At 34.3% G+C, this 19,291-nt stretch overlaps 1 protein-coding gene across 1 annotated transcript in view; it reads left to right on the forward strand.

Annotated features, from left to right (window-relative positions):
* The window catches only part of NRK (Nik related kinase), a 131,331-nt gene that overhangs the window by 71,645 nt on the left and 40,395 nt on the right, over positions 1-19,291 (forward strand). The window contains exons 6-13 of the mRNA XM_081277025.1: positions 3,216-3,326; positions 4,801-4,891; positions 7,478-7,608; positions 9,720-9,774; positions 13,779-13,857; positions 14,927-15,102; positions 16,565-16,628; positions 17,156-18,329. Coding sequence (XP_081133151.1) covers positions 3,216-3,326; positions 4,801-4,891; positions 7,478-7,608; positions 9,720-9,774; positions 13,779-13,857; positions 14,927-15,102; positions 16,565-16,628; positions 17,156-18,329 — 1,881 coding nt within the window. The remainder of the gene's footprint in view (positions 1-3,215; positions 3,327-4,800; positions 4,892-7,477; positions 7,609-9,719; positions 9,775-13,778; positions 13,858-14,926; positions 15,103-16,564; positions 16,629-17,155; positions 18,330-19,291) is intronic.

Genomic DNA, 19,291 nt, shown 5'->3' on the forward strand with positions numbered 1-19,291 from the left:
TATCTAACAAATATTTTGAAATTCAGCTTGACTGCTTTTAATTTTAAATAATTTCCATTGTGCTGTTGAAGCTTCCTAATGAATTATAATATAGTTAATGGAGAAGGATCATTTCTCACTAGCAGTCAACAAGAGCATGAAGAGTGCATTTTAAATGTTTGCAAAATATATGTATACTTGAGTAAATTACTTCCTAGAAATTATTTTCTAAGGGTTAGATGACTTCTCCTCTTCTTAGCCATGGCTGAGGTATCACAAATTCTGGATTAATGAAATATAAATTCTAGAGGCTAATTAGACCATATGTTAACTAGGCCACAGCTACCATAATATCTGATCCCTTCTACTGTATTATAAAGAAAATGAGCTTTCAATGATGTCTATTAAAAATGGAATATTTAGAACATAATTGGAGTCATTGTATACATGAGCTCTATACTTTCTACATTTTCATTTACAGTCCTAGTCAGTAATTGCATTTGTTTGTTTGAAAATAGTGACTTAAACTTTTCAGGATCTTCAAGTATCAATGGATGATTCTATTGCATTCTATATAATGAACTTGAGGAGTAGGACAGTGAATACTATAAATTTTCAGCTGGGGGTTGAATTGAAACAGTGATTCTCAAAACTTAGCATGCATCAGAATCTTCTGGTCAGCCATAAAAAACACAGAATGCTGGAGGACACTCACAGGGTTTCTGATTCTATAGGTTAGGGATGTGTGTAAAATGTGTACTTTCTAATAAGTTTATAGATGATGTTAATGTTGCTGCTGAGCGCCACACTCTGAGAATCACCAAATTTAGAGATCTTCTATTTTTTTGGAGTATGTACCTATTTTTATTTTATTTTTTTCTCTTTTTTATTATTATTAGTTGTTCAAAACATCACAAACCTCTTGACATATCATATTTCATACATTTGATTCAAGCAGATTATGAACTCCCATTTTTACCCCGTATACATATTGCAGATTCACATTGGTTCCACATCTACGTTTTTACATACTGCCATACTAGTGTCTGTTGTATTCTGTTGCCCTTCCTATCCTCTACTATCCCCCCTCCCCTCCCCTCCCCTCCCCTCCCATCTTCTCTCCCTACCCCATCTACTGTAATTAATTTTTCTCTCTTGTTTTTTTCCTTTTCCCTCACTTCCTCTCATATGTAATTTTGTATAACAATGAGGGTCTCCTTCCTTTACCATGCAATTTCCCTTCTCTCTCTCTTTCCCTCCCCCCTCTTGACCCTGTTTAATGGTGATCTTCTTCTCATGCTCTTCCTCCCTAAACTCTATTTTCTTCCAAATGTCCAGTTAACTCAAATCTTCTATTTGCTGACAATTCTCATAGATATTTTAGTAAATTTTAGTCCCAGCTTTAGTGGTTACTTTTTTCCATATACCATTTGTCCTTTCATATATTTTTCCGTATAAATTTTTTCCTCTTGACATTATGGCAAACTATGAGAAATGTTGTAGTATCCTTATTGGATGTGCATTACTAGTACTCAATTCATTCAGTCATTCAATATACATTCATTGAAAAATCACCTATTTTCCAGGCATTCTTCTAGATGCTGGGGATACAATGGTAAGCTGAATAGACATGACCCTGGACAACTGTAGCTTACAGTCTACTTGCAAAGACCAATGTTAATCATATATTCACAAAAATAAATGTCTACTTAGAAGGAAAATAACATGATTACATTTGGGTGGAAAACAAAGGAACCTAAATTAAGCTGAGGAAAGAGGAACTTTTCCTTGAGGAAATAAAAGCTTGAACTGCTATCTGAAAGATGAGAAAGCATTTAATGCATAAATTATTTGTGGAAGTAAGAGTTTTTATGGGATCACTAACACTTTATAACCCATGTAAATCAGAAAATAAGTAAATAGATAATTGCCATTTATAAAGTATATGAGCCAAGCACTGTGCTTACAAGGCTGGAAAATGTTTGTGAATATCTCACATTCCTCTAATAATTGAGATCTTCTCACATAACATTAGAAAGATCTTTAGGGTCTAAGGTGAACAACTTTAATTAAGATCTGTCATAGTTCAAAATGATCCCCTTTTCTTTTATTACCATTCTGTATATGTTGTGCCCACATGAAAATCAACCTTTTTTTTTTTTTTAGTTTATCTGCATTGTTGATTTCTTTTGGCTATCCCTCTCCTCTTTTGAAGAGCGCATATTCAGGTCAAAGACATTCAAGTCAAAGACATACAGTGGTAAACAATTATAACATTAATGTTTCCAAAGGCAATAAGCCAGATTGTTTTGAATATTCAGGGTTTTATTTTTATCCTTTTGCTTTTGTTCATTTATAATGACAAATTGCCTATAGATTAAAAAAAGACATTTTTGCTGCTTTGATAAAATAGTTTTGACATAGGCAGTGATGTATAAACCTGTACTTAAAAGAAAAGTTTTGTAGGTTCATTATAATAGTCATATTCTCCTTCATATTGGTCTCTCCTCTAGTTGACCAATATTATTAAATGTAGTTTATTCGTTGGATACTCAATTCATTGGTCACCAAAATAAATTTCCTGAGAAATTGTGTGTATTAAAAGAAAAAATCAGAATTAATATTTTCAAAGATGTTAGTCTTATTTCCTTGGCAGGAATCCCATTTGGAAGTAATTATCCTACAGGAATTCAATAGAAAAATTTCCCCTTTAAGTTATAGCTGCCTGTATCTTGGAGAAAATAAACTGGAATTTAAAAACATAAATAAAACAATGACAACTAAACTTAGTCTTGATATGGAAATGTAAATTCTTTTGACCCTCCACATCTTACTTCAATTCAAACCAAACTGTTATCTCTATTATCCTTTCCACTTAAGGTTCACCTAGGTTTGTCCCTTTCGCAAGCTTATTTCCAAGGCAATTATTCATTCTGTTTTCCATAAACCTAATGTTCTTTTTCTAAGAATTTCCAAACATTATCTATGATTCAAGGATTATTTTAAATCCCTCCTCCTGGTTAAATATCTCTGAGATGATAACTGGTTTCTCTCCCTCCACAAATTCTTTCTAATTCCACTAGTCTTTGGAGTTTTCCACCTGACAATTGAGCCAGGTTTGCAGTGCCTTAATCTCTAAACATTACATACAGATACAAGCCATATGTACTGGAACTCTCAAGATATTTTCACAGAATTACTTTTTAATTCTTTATACTTTCTTAACTTCCCCACAGATGGTGATGGAGTTATGTGCAGCAGGCTCAGTCACTGATGTAGTGAGGATGACAAAAAATCAGAGTTTAAAAGAAGACTGGATTGCTTATATCTGCAGAGAAATCCTTCAGGTATGCCTTCATATAATCATTTTTCTTGATCTTGAAAGAACTTGAGAAAAATATGAAGATGTACCATATACCTCCTATCTGATTGTTTAAGAGTGTTTAACCTAACTTATGGATCAGGGAACCTAAGAAGACCAGAAAACTTTGGAGAAACCAAACGTTGAGATAATGTCCCTCAACTTTAAGGTACATCACAAAATGGGTTAACAATGCTTTGCAAATCATGGTCTTTAATAGTTTTGTCAGATTCATACTACTGTGTTAAATTATCAGGGAAATGACAACTTGGATTATCTATTATGTTGATTTTAGAGCTATTTCTAAAAAGCCATAGCACTATCATCATAGATTAAGATGAAGGTGAGTCAGAAGTCACTGATCTACAGAAAATCTGCACTCATCTTTTTCCAGAGAGATATCATCTTTGAATACTGTCCCACATTTCTTTTCTTTATTTCTAATACACAGTTGGATAAAGGCAAAAATATTCTTGGTCTACCAGTCTCATTTTTTAGTGTGTGACTTAAGTGTTTAGGGTCAGAGAAGAAGATGTGAATGGAACCGAACAGTACCACTCTACATTGTTTGAATATACTTTCTGCGATTTTGGTTGGATTCACTTGTGATGTTAGTGTAAATGGTTATGAGTGCAAACTCTTGACTGAGTTGTAATTCCATCTCACCTAAGTTAGCCATGTGATCTTAAGTCAATTACATAATTTCTCCAAGTCTCTTTCCTTGTGTGTAGTATAGGGTGATATTGGCACCATCCTCAAATGGTTGCCTTAAGGATTTAACAATTTACTTCATTTAAAGTACTTTGCAAAATGTCTGGCAAAGAATAAGGGCTCAATACTTTTTCACTGTTTTTATTTTTACTTCTATTATTACCTCCCAGTTAGTGTCTGGAGCAGTCTCACTGCAGCCTAATACTGCATACCATATCATGGTTTAGCCAGGTCACGGGTTAGTTTTAGTGGTGAGTGGGTTGAAGCCAGCACGGTAAGCCAACACAAATTGCAAATGCTTTAAAATGAATTTCCATATTACCTCAAATTCTCAGCCTACAAGGCTGACTTGAAAATATTTTGGACTAAACAAATGGTTGGATGAGGAATAGAGCAAAACTATGGCTGAGCTCTGATAAAGTTAGTATGTCCAGGTCTTTACTGTTATGGTTAGTTGAAAATATGGAGGTTAGAAAGGAATGTAAAGTGACCCAATGTATACAAACATTACTTCTTGGTGTTCTTTTTCTTTCATGGGTGTCCTGATTTATTTTCCTTTCCTTATAGCCAAAAGTAGAATTTCTGGGAATTGGTTGTATTAATTCCAGCCTAAAGAAAGAATTTTGCCTGACACATCAACTCTGGGCCATTTTTCTTACCAAAAATTTTCTCCAAAATACTAATAATAGTACCAGAAAAGAGTAAAATATGTACTAATGTGACTTTCTTTTTAACACATATGCATACAGGGCTTGGCTCACCTTCATGCACACCGAGTAATTCACCGGGACATCAAAGGTCAGAATGTGCTACTGACTCATAATGCTGAAGTAAAACTGGGTAAGTTTCTTCTTGCAATATTATATAAGGTGAGGATCAAAACTTTTTATGAAGAAAATTACTTTAGGTTAACTGTGCTCTTTATCACTAAAAATATCCTCTACTTAGTTGAGCTGAGATTCCCCTGCCTAGAAAAATCAATCAAATTTTAAAATTTTGTTTGGAAGGAAAGGTGGGGAAAAGAAAAAAGATGTTACCAACCACTTCTTTGAACTAATATTGATTAAAATCTGCTAAATTATAATGGGGACTACTTTTTGGTCAATGTTTTACCATCTATTAGAGATACCTATTATATTCATTTCAACAATTAAATGGAGGATTTACCATGTGTGAATTTCTGTGTCATTGGCAGGAATTTCAAAAATTACACATCACAGAGCCATGTTTTCTCAAGAATACCAAAGAATTTTTAAATTACTTAAGCATGAGTTGTTTCTTTGCATTTTCCCTCAATTATTTAAAGAAAATATGTCATTTGGAAGTGAAGCTCTAATAATATCCAAATCAAATTCAGAATTAGATATCAAAGGACAGAAAGTCCCTAGCTTATTATTTTAGGAATTAGAATGGCATAATTCATTTGAAAAAAAAAATATATATAGTCTCACAGGTAATAGGGAACAACAATATATTATAACTTTTAATATTTAAAAACACTGGTTTTTCAATAATACCACATAAATTAAGTCAGTACTACATAATGGCAGACAACCCCATTAATTCATTGATATAAAACATAAGTATTGTATTTTTTAATTATATCAACTCTTTTTTATCATGTGTCTTAATATGACCTTAAGATATTTTCCATTTTCTTGCTAAACAAATAGAATCTGCATAGAGACTTTGGTAATTCATTGAAAAGAGTTTTTAAATGGATTTTGTGGAAAAGTATGAAGTAATAATTGTTCTTGAAATAAGTGTAAGTAGTTTCCATAAAATGTATCATTCTTTTTCTACTTAAAAGTTACAAAGCTAGAAGCACAATTTTAAGAAACTTCATTAAAGCACATAAGAGGCATTATAGATTTCAAGTTCAATCGCACAGGATGTATATACCACCATAAGGCTAAGCATTATGTTCATGAGTACAGCAACACTTCCCTAAGCTTGGGTCAAGTTGCTTGCCAATCCAACCATTTACAAAACAGAAGAGAAATTGTTAAGTGAAAAAAAAAATCACTAAAATATTGGTTCACTCTGGTGGAGTGCTGGATTCAAATTTAATCAGGCTTATTACACACATAATTCTCTCACAACTTGTTTTAGATTTATCAGATCCTCACATACTTTTAAAAACAACATCTTATGAGAATTTTTCAGAAGGCAAACCTAATGATAGGCAAAGGAAGTGATGGAAATGAAAGAGATACAAAAATAAGTATATTGTGGTTGCAATTGATCAATAATCTTCACATTTCAAGCCTTAATGTTATTAAGGAAAAGGTTAAACTATGACATTGTTGAGGTTTCTACTATACCCTTCATCTTAATTTTAACTTTCTCTATTTTCCCCTTTTCTTCTACTCATCACTCTTTCTTCTAATCTTTTCTCCTTTGATTTTCTCCCCGAGAATGTACACCATATATATCAGCTAATGGCTATCACAGGTTATTTCTTTGCCATTAAAGTTGGCCATTAAGGATAGTGGAAATGCTAAGCTCCAAGTTAAACTATTTCTTTAAAAAATTATAATGAGATTTTGCAGCACCCAATGGTGGTCTTCACAATATGAACGTGTGTGTTCGTGTTCTTGTTAGACTTTTCTTAAACTGTCTTGAACTATCAGGGTTTTTCTTTTCCTTTTTCTTTTCTTTCTCTAAATTCTTCAAGCTGTTTTTCAGTCAATTTTGTTCACCATCATCTAGATTCCTGGAAACCATTCTAAATTAGAAAATCTACTTCATTTTTCATCCCTGTCTTATTTTTTCTGGAATAAATAACCCTGGTCTACTTCAGCCTATTTTCTGTCTGTTTCTGAGGATACCATACTAAATATTTTCTTCTAATGTATCCCACAGATGAATAGGAGACTAAACTTTCATAGCCTAAGTTAAGATATATGTACCACAGTAAATATTTGCATCTGATTCAGAAAATTTGTGTAAGCATTTAAACTAAATTCCAGAAGAAAACTCAATTTTCTTTATCATTGACATTAGGACTTCCTAATGTCATGAGTGAGAGCTTCCTAAACAACTACTAATATGTTTTACATTTCTTAGATGATGCTTATATTGTTATTCTTCCTCTAGCTTGGTGGCAGGTCCAAGTACTACATATGTTATCACTTCAGAGGTTCAGGGTGTACCAGTGGAACTTTATTTTTAATATTCATGGTAAACATACAGCCAAACCTACTGTAGATTTATAATAGCACTACAGAGTCTCATTCCAACATAAATAGCAGCAAAAGCTTATTTCCCAGTATTCCTGGAGTAGAATTCATGGTAAAGTTTTCAGAGCTGGAATGAAAATCTGTTACCCATTGTGGCTTTTGTATTGGCTTTCCAAGTTAAAGCAATAACTTATTGAGCTTTTTGTTCCTGATTAATTATTTTGACATATGCTGAATTTTGCAGTGGATTTTGGAGTGAGTGCCCAGGTGAGCAGAACTAATGGACGAAGAAATAGCTTCATTGGGACACCATACTGGATGGCACCTGAAGTGATTAACTGTGATGAGGACCCAAGACGCTCCTATGATTACAGAGTGAGTATAAGGATTCAGATATTGGGAATCAAAATTTGGAAAGGATTTTTGATGAACATTTAATGATAAAATATAATAGGAAAAAGCAGGTAGCTCCTCCCTTCACATTAACTCTAAGAGGAAAACTAGCCTCTATTTCTCTATGTGGTTTTATAGTATATGTGAAAATAATATTTTCTATGAATGTAGAAAAAGTAGAAAATTAGGAGTTATTCAAATTTGAGGGGGAATGTCTAGTTCATGTTTCATGCAACTACTTCATTAAAAATATTATATTATGTGGCTTTATATGGAACTTTAAAATCCAGGGACAGAGGATATTTTAAACTTAAAAATGAATAAATGTAAAGCCAATTATTAATCTGCACAATAACTTAGCTCCAAAAAGAAAAAACCCAGATAATTTGATTACTCAGGGTAACAGAGAAAATCTATGGTATGTTGTTCACTTCCAAAACCACAGAGAATCAGTGGAATAGTCAAATTAAGTAACAATTTGTGCTATTTATTAAAATTTCCACTGAAACTGCAATTTGGACAATATACATCTATGTACACATTTTAAAAGGCTGATGTGGAAAGAAGGAAAACTCTCCATTTGCTGTAGACTGGAAAAACCCCACTCACTCTCCACATCATAAGTCATCCAAAGAATTCATTGTGGTCTCCCCGTGTGGAACCTAGGGCTCAAAACTTGAAGTTGATTAATCTAAGTTTCATCCCTTTTCCATTTCCTTGAATGCCCTCTGCTTGATCTGCAAAGTAATTATTTACTGAGCACTTATAACATATTCAGTGCTATATTAGGATCTGTGGAGACTACGGAAGCATTAGTTCTTCAAGTGACTTGCTATAAAAATAGAGCTTTAAACCTGTATATTTTGATAACCTTCCAAGAATTTTTACCTGCATTAACTATTTATTTTAATATTTTTGCCCTATTTAGTCAAATTAATACTTCATCTTAGAATATCACAACTGAAGTGTGGAGAACTATAAACAATGGGGAAATCATGTCAGATTCAGTTTTCCCATATACATGTATGAAAACAACACAGTGAATCCCACCATCATGTACATCCCTAAGAAAGGGATCCTAACTAGAATATGATATATTCCATGGTTGTATAATTATATCAAAATTAATTCTAATGTCGTGTATAACTAAAAAGAACCAACAAAAAAAATACTGAAAAAAAGAACCATAAACAAGGATTCCAAAACTTCATTGACCTAATTTAGGAGTCATTCAGCTATTGTACTATAGCCCTGTGACCTTTCCATACTCTGAAAAACAAAGTACAGTTCGTAGTGGTCAGAACAATTTCTATGGGCCTCATGATAATTACAGCTTAAGTTTAATATATTCCAGGAACAGCTGAAATGTATATTTACACATATAAATATATTAATAATTTTTATACACTATGTAATTTATAAACTAGTACACATATTTATATTATATGTAATATTCTATATTATATATTTAATATAGAAGCTGTTAATTATAATTATGTTTAACATAAAGTGTATTTATGTTAAATGTGTGTATACATATGTATACACACACATACACAAGTCTTATGAAATGGGTCCTATTATAATCACCATTTTATATACAGAGAAATTGAGGTTCAGAGAATTAAATCATTTGCTATAGATCATACAGCCTGTGGATCTGTGTATTAGATCTTCTTTACAGTGAGTTCCTTTTGATATTTCAGGTAAGGCAACACTAGCAGTACACCCAAGAAGAACTTTTCCTCCACTGAACCTCATTCCATCATATCAGCCTGTTGTGTTGAGGGTCTAACTGGAGATCAAGCTCAGATAATGTCTTCCTATGATATTAATTTATAATGAAGCTTCATTATATAAAAACTATGAAATGGCTCTGGTGTTGACAACATCCACCATCAGCCAAAGATTAAGATTCTTAATACTATCAGTATTCCATATATATATATATTACCTTTATTGATTAATTTGTTTTTATGCAGTGCTGAAGATCAAATGCAGTGCTTCACATGTGCTAACCAAGTGAGCTTCAATTCCAGCCCCCAATTTCCCATTTTATGTTACATATTTTTTTGTCATCTTTTTCTTTGCAGAGTGATGTATGGTCTGTTGGAATCACTGCTATTGAAATGGCTGAAGGTGCTCCACGTGAGTAAAAATGTTTGATATTTGTTAAAGGCTAGGGAAACATACTGTACAAACTTGATTCTCTGGAAGAAGATGATATTGCCACTTGTACTATTCAGGTTTACTGAACACACAGGTGTCACACTACATTCTAAACTATTAATGGTAGCCTTTTCAGTGATTACTAAATGCTTTTGTCATAATTGCTGAATTTGGATACATAATACTAGCTTGTGATTTTCTTTCTTATACCTTATTTAGGCTGACTGAGTGCTGTTTCAGTTTAGCCTCACAGTATTTGGTTCTGACTGTCCTGAGCAACCCAAAACAAAGGCATCCCAATCTATATTTACTAATGGAATATTTAGGTTCTAGAATGTTGATGGTCACACTCTACTAGTGCTAAAGGCTAGGATAGTTGAAAAAATCCACCAGTGGATCATTGAAATTGAACCAATCCTCAACAGTATTGGAAATTAAGTATTTTTCCCCTTTGGAGGCAATTCAACTCACTTATTTCCTCCCTTCAGCTACCCCAAAACCCTTGATAATTTCATCTTATATTCCCCACCTCCCCATCATTTAAATTACTTAGTGACATGCCATCCTCTCAAGGCACTGTTTCTGGTAGGAAAGTGAAATGTGAACTTGAGTGTAAATGATTGATATTCATCTAGTGCATGGCTCCATAACATTTGCTGTCCTCAGTATTTAAATCCAAAGGTATAAATGATAATGCATTCCTGGTATTGTTGTGACAGGAGTGAGGAAATGCGTTCAGGGATGTGTGGGGTAGGGGCTTTGCTTCCTCCTCTCCAAGCAGATCTAATATGCTCCCACATTCCTACATGCTCGATCTGTACAGCATCTACCTGCCAAGCTTAATAAATTTGGATTAACATTGTGTTTCAAGGACAATGGGAGTTTCAAGTAGAAATAGTGGTAACATAGTTTTTGAATTTCTGATATTCCTTAGAGTACCAAAAAGGGGCTGAATAAAAGCTAGGACAGTTGTGAAGATCTGTTTCCTACTGTTTCTGTTTTAATGCCCTCCAAACTGCAAAGTACCTAAGTTGGATGAATAAAAAATTAATGATGGAGGGAGCTTGAGTTGTGGCTCAGTGGTAGAGTGCTTACCTAGCACATGTGAGGCAGTGGGTTCAATCCTCAGCACCACATTAAAAAATAAATAAAATTAATAAAGGTGTCCAAAAAATGTTAAAAAATATTAATGTTGGAAAATATTTAAATGCAAAACTTACATATACAAAAATTTTTATAAATATTAATGATGGAAAATATTAAAATGCAAAACTTACATATGGCACACATATAAAATTGAAACTGTAGAGATGCAAATTATTCCTTATCATCCCCTAATGATTTCTGTTTGGAAAACATGCTTAGATTATGTTAGATTGTGAAGCACCAGACTGCTTTTCCTCCTTCCACTTCTCTTATACTTCCTCCTCCTCCTCAATCTCTCTTCTCTCTGTCCCTTTCTCTCTCCTTAAATGCAGAGTATGACATTTCATATAAGTATTGCATGAATTTGGATACGATACATAAATGTATCAAATAGTCATGCAAGAGACATGTCTGCATCTTTTTTCCCATTGTTTCTGAGTACTCTTCACAAAGTCTTTCATTTTGAGAAAGAAAATGAAATATTTTTGTCTTAAATATTAAATCATGGGGAAAAAGCAATGAGCAAACTTACAGAGGAAGTACAGAGAAGTCTTGCATAGAATATGCAAATGGAAAGCTTCTTGCAAAAGACCAGTGAGGACCAGAAGATTCATAACCCACAGGGACAGAAAATAAGGTCACTATGCCTGGATAAATATGCGTAGTGTTGGATCTTTGATCCTGAGCAACTCTAGATAGGCACTCCACTAAAATTTTTCTTTCATCACCCTCCTTTACTGCCTGGAGCATTAACTTTGCATGAAAGTGATTTTCATGAATTTAATTGTAGCAATCCTCCATGTTCTGATAATAATAATTTCAGAAGGAATGGCTATGTAAAGCGACAGTTATCTGATAACAAAATGATTTCCCTCTGTTCTTTGGTAAGTCTTTCCCAGAGAAATAAGAGTAAGAATAAATTCTCAATGAAAAAATTCTATAAAGGCCTTTAGTGAAGAGAAGAACTGGACTCTTGCATACCAGGACTACCTTCAGTCCTTAGTTTCTGGGTAGCAATTCAAACAATATTGGGGCCTTTAAACCAAGGCCAGAATATTGCTAGTAGTCAACTAATGTTGAAGATATATTCTTCTTATTATTATAGATGTACATCTTTTCCTGAAAGAAAATCAGGACAGGGTTACCTTCCCTTTCTTGTCAAGTCTACATCAGCAAATTTACCTTAATCTCCCACTGTATCTTTCCCAATTTTAGCATTTTTCTTGATATTGTAGAAATCATTTTTAATATTTTCAATCATACTTGTTTAGTGTCTGACTTCTATTCCTTGCCCTGTCCCTCCCGCATGCCCTATGTCAATCTTTTCCTGAACACCTCATGATTCAAATTTACCTCTGACCTTTCAAGAGGCTCATTTCTTCAGTATTCAGAAGTCTTCGGATCTCAACATGTGTTAGGAATAAACTGCATTATTTAACCTAATTTAAACTAAGAGAAGTTTAATATGTGCCCAACCCCTTAAGAGACGTGTTTTTAAAAGAAGGTTTGCTATTTCAAAGGAATGGGCCTCTAAATGGTGAACATTTAAGCAGTGTTATGAGATATGTGCTGGCGGGGGGGGACTTACTGACATTCCTAAAATTAGGCCACATAGGAAACCATGCACAGCTACTGTTGACATAGCTCTTTTACCCACCCTATGCTCCATTCTTTTGTGACTTTTTTCTTTCCATTGGAAAAAAGGCTTGCCTGCCCTATGTGCTAACTCTTGACCTCCGAAGATGTTGTCAGTTGACTGAATGTTGCTCAAATGTTAATAAATGACAACTGTTTAATATTGTACAAACTCATAATATGTTTAAAGGACAGGATTGGGTGACTGATTGGACACAGTAAAGGAATTAAAAGAGCCAAATATGACCCTGATATTTTTGGCTTGGTGCTAATTCTGCCCTCAATTATAAGCCTGAACCTTCTATTTATTTATACTCATGTAATTGAGAACAAAGCTTGAACTTTGAACAATTGCCTTTATATCACCCTAGTAAAATAATTCTAGTGAGGTTTTTTTTCCCTAATACTGAGAGGTCTGTTTGACACTGTAGGTTTTCTAAGGAATGCATTTTGGGAGAGGAAGGATGATTCTATTAAGAATTGTTCATATCAAACTGTCCTCACATGAATGAATGACATGCTTGTAGTGTTAGATGACATTTACATTAATGGTCTCTGTTGGGGAAGTTTTGCACTGCCAGCTTTCTTTAATCAAAACACAAGAGGAAATAAGTGAAGTGAGACACATATTTTAACACTTATGGAAAAACCCAGAATTCCCAAACCAATGAGGTAATTAATTTATATAGCTCATATCGGAATAGGCTTTTCTTTATATGCCATGTGTATGAAAAAGAATGAGAGTCCAGTAATTTGGCACAGATATGAAATCCCAGATAAAGTTTTTATTATAATATTAATAGTTAACATTTATTAAATACCTACTACATACCAGACAGTTTCATTCTTTAACTACATATTCTACTTTTACGACTATAAATACCTACATTGAGGGAACAAGGGATTGTATTTATCCCTAATTTTAATTAACTTTTCTAATATAGATCAACCACACATTTCAAAATTCTTATCTAATTGAATTTATTATTTGTCACACCCAGTAATATGAAATTTTGGAATCTTATATAATACAATGTGTTACAATGAACTCTACAATGAACTCTTTAATTTTTTTGTATGTACTCATCCCTTAATGCCTAACAGGATATGTGAAAGAACTCTGAGAATCCCCTCCCAAATGAAGAGTAGGCTTTGTTGGTACCCTCTTTATTCTTTCTAAACCTATCTGTTTCCCTTTGCAGCTCTGTGTAACCTTCAGCCTTTGGAAGCCCTCTTCGTTATTTTGCGGGAATCTGCTCCCACTGTCAAATCCAGTGGATGGTAAAGATAAATGTGTTAATCTTCTAAATATATTGACTCGATATTTTTTGTATAGCAAAGTTTTTATTCATTCTATCAATCCTGTTTCACCAAAGAGATAGCTAGCCAGCTAGAAATAAATAATATCCTTCAGAATATGATGATCACATTACTGTTCTGTCATTAATGGGCATTTTTCATTTATTTCCCCAAATGCTAACCATTTGTGAAGTTTTTCACTGTGCCTATTTAGGCAGTGAGTGACTGTGCTATACAGCCCTTTTGGTTGGCCCATGAAACAAAAGAGGATTTATAGATCTACAGCAGAGGACTTGTTCCTTCAGAGTGGTAGTGGACAGCTAAACTTGGAAATTCTTCTCTATGAAGCTGTTGACCTAGTACCTTAAGCTCTTGCTTTATTTTCAGTATTTATTACTTCTCCTGATTGAAATGGTAACTATGATTTGATTGTTGACATTCTTCCTTGTAATTCAATTTAACCCTTTCTACAGATTCAGGCTTTCTGGCAACATCCTTTCTGTGGGCCATTTTATAAGATCAGTTAGTCCTGGTTAGTTAGCACCCTCTTATTGTATCATTATATCCATGCTTCTGCAGCTAAAATTTCATATACTAAGTGAAATATTCTGGCTTCACTAGATGACTATTGTGGGATGACCAATCTAGTCTCACAGACTATACACACACACACACACACACACACACACACACACACACACACATATACATACGTACATACACACACACACACACACACATACACACACACATTAACCATTTAATTGCCAGAATACCACATGTGTTTTTACTATGTACATGCTTCTGAAGCCATTGAAATATTTACTATTATTTGGGTAGAAAATACTTTCTTTTTCTGAGGTTTAAATGACCTCATTTTATAATGTATATTGTTAAACTGCAGGATATTGGCTGATTTAAAGGACTATGATAACTAGAGACAACTCTTATAAAAATATGACTTTCAGAGAGGCATGGATGGGGTTGGGGGTGGATAGAGGTATGGCAAGCCTAAAAATGTTCTTTCTTTCCTTTTATTCATTTATTTTAGGTCCCGCAAGTTCCACAATTTCATGGAAAAGTGCATGATAAAAAACTTCCTGTTTCGCCCTACTTCTGCAAACATGCTTCACCACCCATTTGTTCGGAACATAAAAAATGAACGCCATGTTGTTGAGTCATTAACAAAACATCTTACTGGAATCATTAAAAAGAGACAGAAAAAAGGTATAATCTATGAGGTTTCATTTCACTGAAATGAATAATCAGATGATATCAGAATTTACTGATTTTAGGAAAAAAATAGGTTGAAAATAAAAGGTCTGAGGTCTTCAATATTTAGTTTCTCCAACAATTTATTCTAATGGTTAACTTTTGCCTGAGTGTTTATATATGAGATTATTCATTGCTCCTAGTTATATCTGGCAAGCATTTGTATTTATGAAGACATTGAAAGTCTCAAATAGAATTTCATCATGTGATAATGTCATTTTAAGTAAAGTCCTAATAAAGATATTTTAATTGACTCTATGGAGATAAATAGGTTTGTACTTAACCATTTATTAACTGCCAATTTGAAGTAATGTTTGTATATCACATAAAGCTCATGTTATGTACTTATCTCCAACTATGAGATGTAATTAAAGGAATTAATTTATACTAACAGAAGCAGCAAAATTCTATCTATTGATGTTCACAATGACAAGATGGCTTTCCACCAATCCTAGAAGAAACTACTCTGGAAGCTCTAACTTTGTTTTGTGGCACATTCTACATTTACTTTCAGATACCATAGGCTAGGTCCAAGGTAACAATGGAGTTGAAACGGAGAAACTACAATGATAGCAGGTGTCCTCAGATCAACTCCAGGACTTATCATAGTGGTGCTTGTTCTATCTGCATAACTATAAGTATCCTGTTTTCAAGTAAGGAGCAGCCAGATTATTTATGTGTTTCTAGTGATGAAATCGTTGGACCAGCATTACAGAGGCCAACCAATCCCAAATGAGTGCAGAAAAACCATAAGTCTATTTGATAACTTCCTAATATCTGGAGTTGCAAAATGTCCAGAATATTACCTATAGGAAAAGTCCCAATTAGATAGAGGTTACCCTGAAAAATGTAAACATAGTGTCCCCAATATTTTAATATAGGAAATCCAAAACAAAGCTCTTGATGATAAGCTTCTATAGTTCAGTAGTGACAGCAAAACTTACAGAAAAAAATGAATATTTTAAATGTATTAAGTATAAACCCAAAATGAAGGTTTTACCTTCTTCTTATAAAAACCAAAGGTTAATCCTGAGCCACAAAATTTTTTACATATAGATCATATAGCTGGAAGCTATGCCTACCAACCATCTAGAGCTTCTCTTGTCTCATTCTTTTATTGCCCCTTTCTTGCTTCTTTCCCTAGAATTGTAGCAATTGTGTGGCCAAATTTTCTTTCCTATATCCAGAAAAATTAATCTGCCTGTAATAGCAGTACTATATTGTAAAGGTGGGCCTGATAGTATATTGTATAAAGTACCAAGCAAGTGTTTTTGAAGGCCTACTTTCTTCACTGCCTTCTTGCCTCTGTAAATTCTATATCCTGAGCATTTAGAGTATACACAATAACTAAGGTGGATTAAATTAAATGCATTTCACTGAGTGTTTATACATTATTTCTTTATCTTTCATAAAAAAGGGATACCTCTGGTCTTTGAAAGAGAAGAAGCTATTAAGGAACAGTACACCATGAGAAGATTCAGGTGTGTTAAACAAATTGCATATATATTTTTATGGTAGCAATTTACACATGGCAATTGATTACTCAGAACAACTATATGCCAGATCTCTGTTTCAATGAGATATTGAGTGGAAATGTTGAGAATTTTCATGACTACTCAATTACACCTTAATAAGTGGTGATAGAATAATCAAGTATATTATCAGGGCTGGGGTTGTGATCAATGGCAGAGTGCTTGCCTTGCACATGTGAGGCACTGGGCTCCATCCTCAGGATCACATAAAAATAAATAAACAAAATAAAGATATTTTGTCCATGTATAATTAAAAGATATTTTTAAAAGTATATTATCAGACTCCACTAATAATTTAATACATTAAGCATTACATATGTTTGCAAAAAGATAGTTCAGATGTTACAAGAATTATTCCAGAAAGATTTACTGAAAATATATATTTTCGTAGAAAATATATTTTAAAATAATAGTTCCTTGAATGGCTCCAGTCCACTAAAGTTTCAAATTGTGTGGCAATCATTTGTTTATTTCAGAGGACCCTCTTGTACTCATGAGCTTCTGAGATTGCCAACCAGCAGCAGATGCAGACCACTTAGAGTCCTGCATGGAGAACCTTCTCAGCCAAGGTGGTTACCTGATCAAGAGGAGCCACAGATCCAGGCACTTCAGCAACTACAGGGAGCAGCCAGGGTATTTACGCCACTACAGGCTCAGGACAATGCGCATAGGCCTCCACAAAGGCAGGCTCAGGCACCTCAACGACTACATGGGGCAGCTCAGGTGTTTATGCCACTACAGGCTCAAGTTAAGTCTAAGTCATCTAAGCCTCTGCACATGCAGATGAAGGCACCTCCACGACTTCGGAGGGCAGTCCGGGTGGTCATGCCACTACAGGCTCAGGATGAGGCTCCTAAGCCTCTACAGGTTCACACCCCAGAACCCAAAGAGCAGCAGACTCAGGCCCACATCCAGAGCCAGGCATCAGAACAGCCTCAAGATCTAGATCAGGTGCCAGAGGAATTTCATGGGCACAATCAGGTTCCTGAACAACAGCAAAGGCAGGGCCAGGCTGCTGGACAACAGCAGAGGCAGAATCAGGTACCTGAACAGCATCTGGAGCAAAACCAGGCACCTGAACAGCCAGAGGTACAGGAACAGGCTGCTGAGCCTGCACAGGCAGAGGCAGAGGGGGAGGAACCTGAGTCATTGAGAGTACATGCCCAGGTGTTCCTGCCTCTACTGTCACAGAACCACCATGTGCTGTTGCCACTACATTTGGATACTCAGGTGCTCGTTCCAATAGGAGAGCAAAATGAAGGGTCCTCTCAGGCACAGGGCTGGGCACTAGAGCCCTCACAGGCAGTTGACTCAGTTCAAGCACTGATAGAAGGACTATCAAGAGACTTGCTCCGAGCACCAAACTCAGATAATTCAAAGCCACTTGGTCTGCTGCAAACCCTGATGGAAAACCTGTCATCAAACATGTTTTACTCTCAACCAGAACAGGCCCGGAAGAAAAAATCAAAAGTTTCTAGTCTAAGACAAGCTCTGGCAAAAAGACTATCACCAAAGAGGTTTAGGATAAAGTCATCACGGAAACATGAAGAAATTGAACTCTCAGATTTAGAAGCTTGCAGGCAAAGGCGCCAACGCAGATGGGAGGACATCTTTAATCAGCATGAGGAGGAATTGAGACAAGTTGAAAATGTAAGAGTGCTTGGCATTTTTAACTGATTGTAAAATGCTAATTTTTTATTGTTTTTTTCCTCTGTGAAACCAAATAAAATATAATTATTTGTTTTCTATCTAGTATCCCCTTAATCAGTAAAGAGAAACTATATGCATATTTTGATATTTAAACATTACTTTCATAATTTAAATTTCAAAGATACGTGTTTTATATTTCTCTATCCCTATATTATTTGTTCTTTCTTGCCATGGAATTGCTAGACTGTGTGAGTAAATGAATACAAATTTTGTACATATTATAATGAGAAGGAAAAGTAGTTTCCCAAACATTTTGTAGACAGTATTTACCAGGTTTATGACTTGTTTAAAAAGAATTACCACCCATTTTGCAAAATTAATTAATGGTATAACTGCACAGACCATGAAACAAGTTATAACTTGGTCTCTGCACCTTTTGAAATATGCAATACATTGTGTTAACATCTCTTATTTATGAATAAATCTTCATTCTTTCAAAAGCTTATAATATAAATGAATGCAATTTGATGGAGCTGTTGAATTTAATTTGGCAACTTTAATGGTAATAGTTTGTGAACTTGATAAGCAAATTAATGATTTTAGACAAGATCAGAAAAACAGTTGTTTTCTAATACTTTCTATTTTCCCCATTTATGTAAAAGAATTACTGTGATGATACTAAATTAAACACTGTTATCCACTTCCACTTACCTAATAACAATTCATGTGGTAATTACAAATGAACCTTGTCTGAATATCTACATAAGAATTCTTTAGGTTTGTGCACATGGAATCAATTGAACAAATGCTAATTCCTTGGCATGTTTAACATGAAAAAAAGTAAAAGCAGCAAAAGAAAGACCCAAAATGGGGCCTTCTAACTCCTAGAATATAAAGAGAAAGAAAGCAGATGGAGAAGGAAAAGTATGAGTCTGGAATGGCAATATTTCCCAGAAATTAAA

The sequence above is a fragment of the Spermophilus citellus genome (genome assembly GCF_964194105.1).
Source record: "Spermophilus citellus genome assembly, chromosome: X".
Classification (NCBI taxonomy): domain Eukaryota; kingdom Metazoa; phylum Chordata; class Mammalia; order Rodentia; family Sciuridae; genus Spermophilus; species Spermophilus citellus.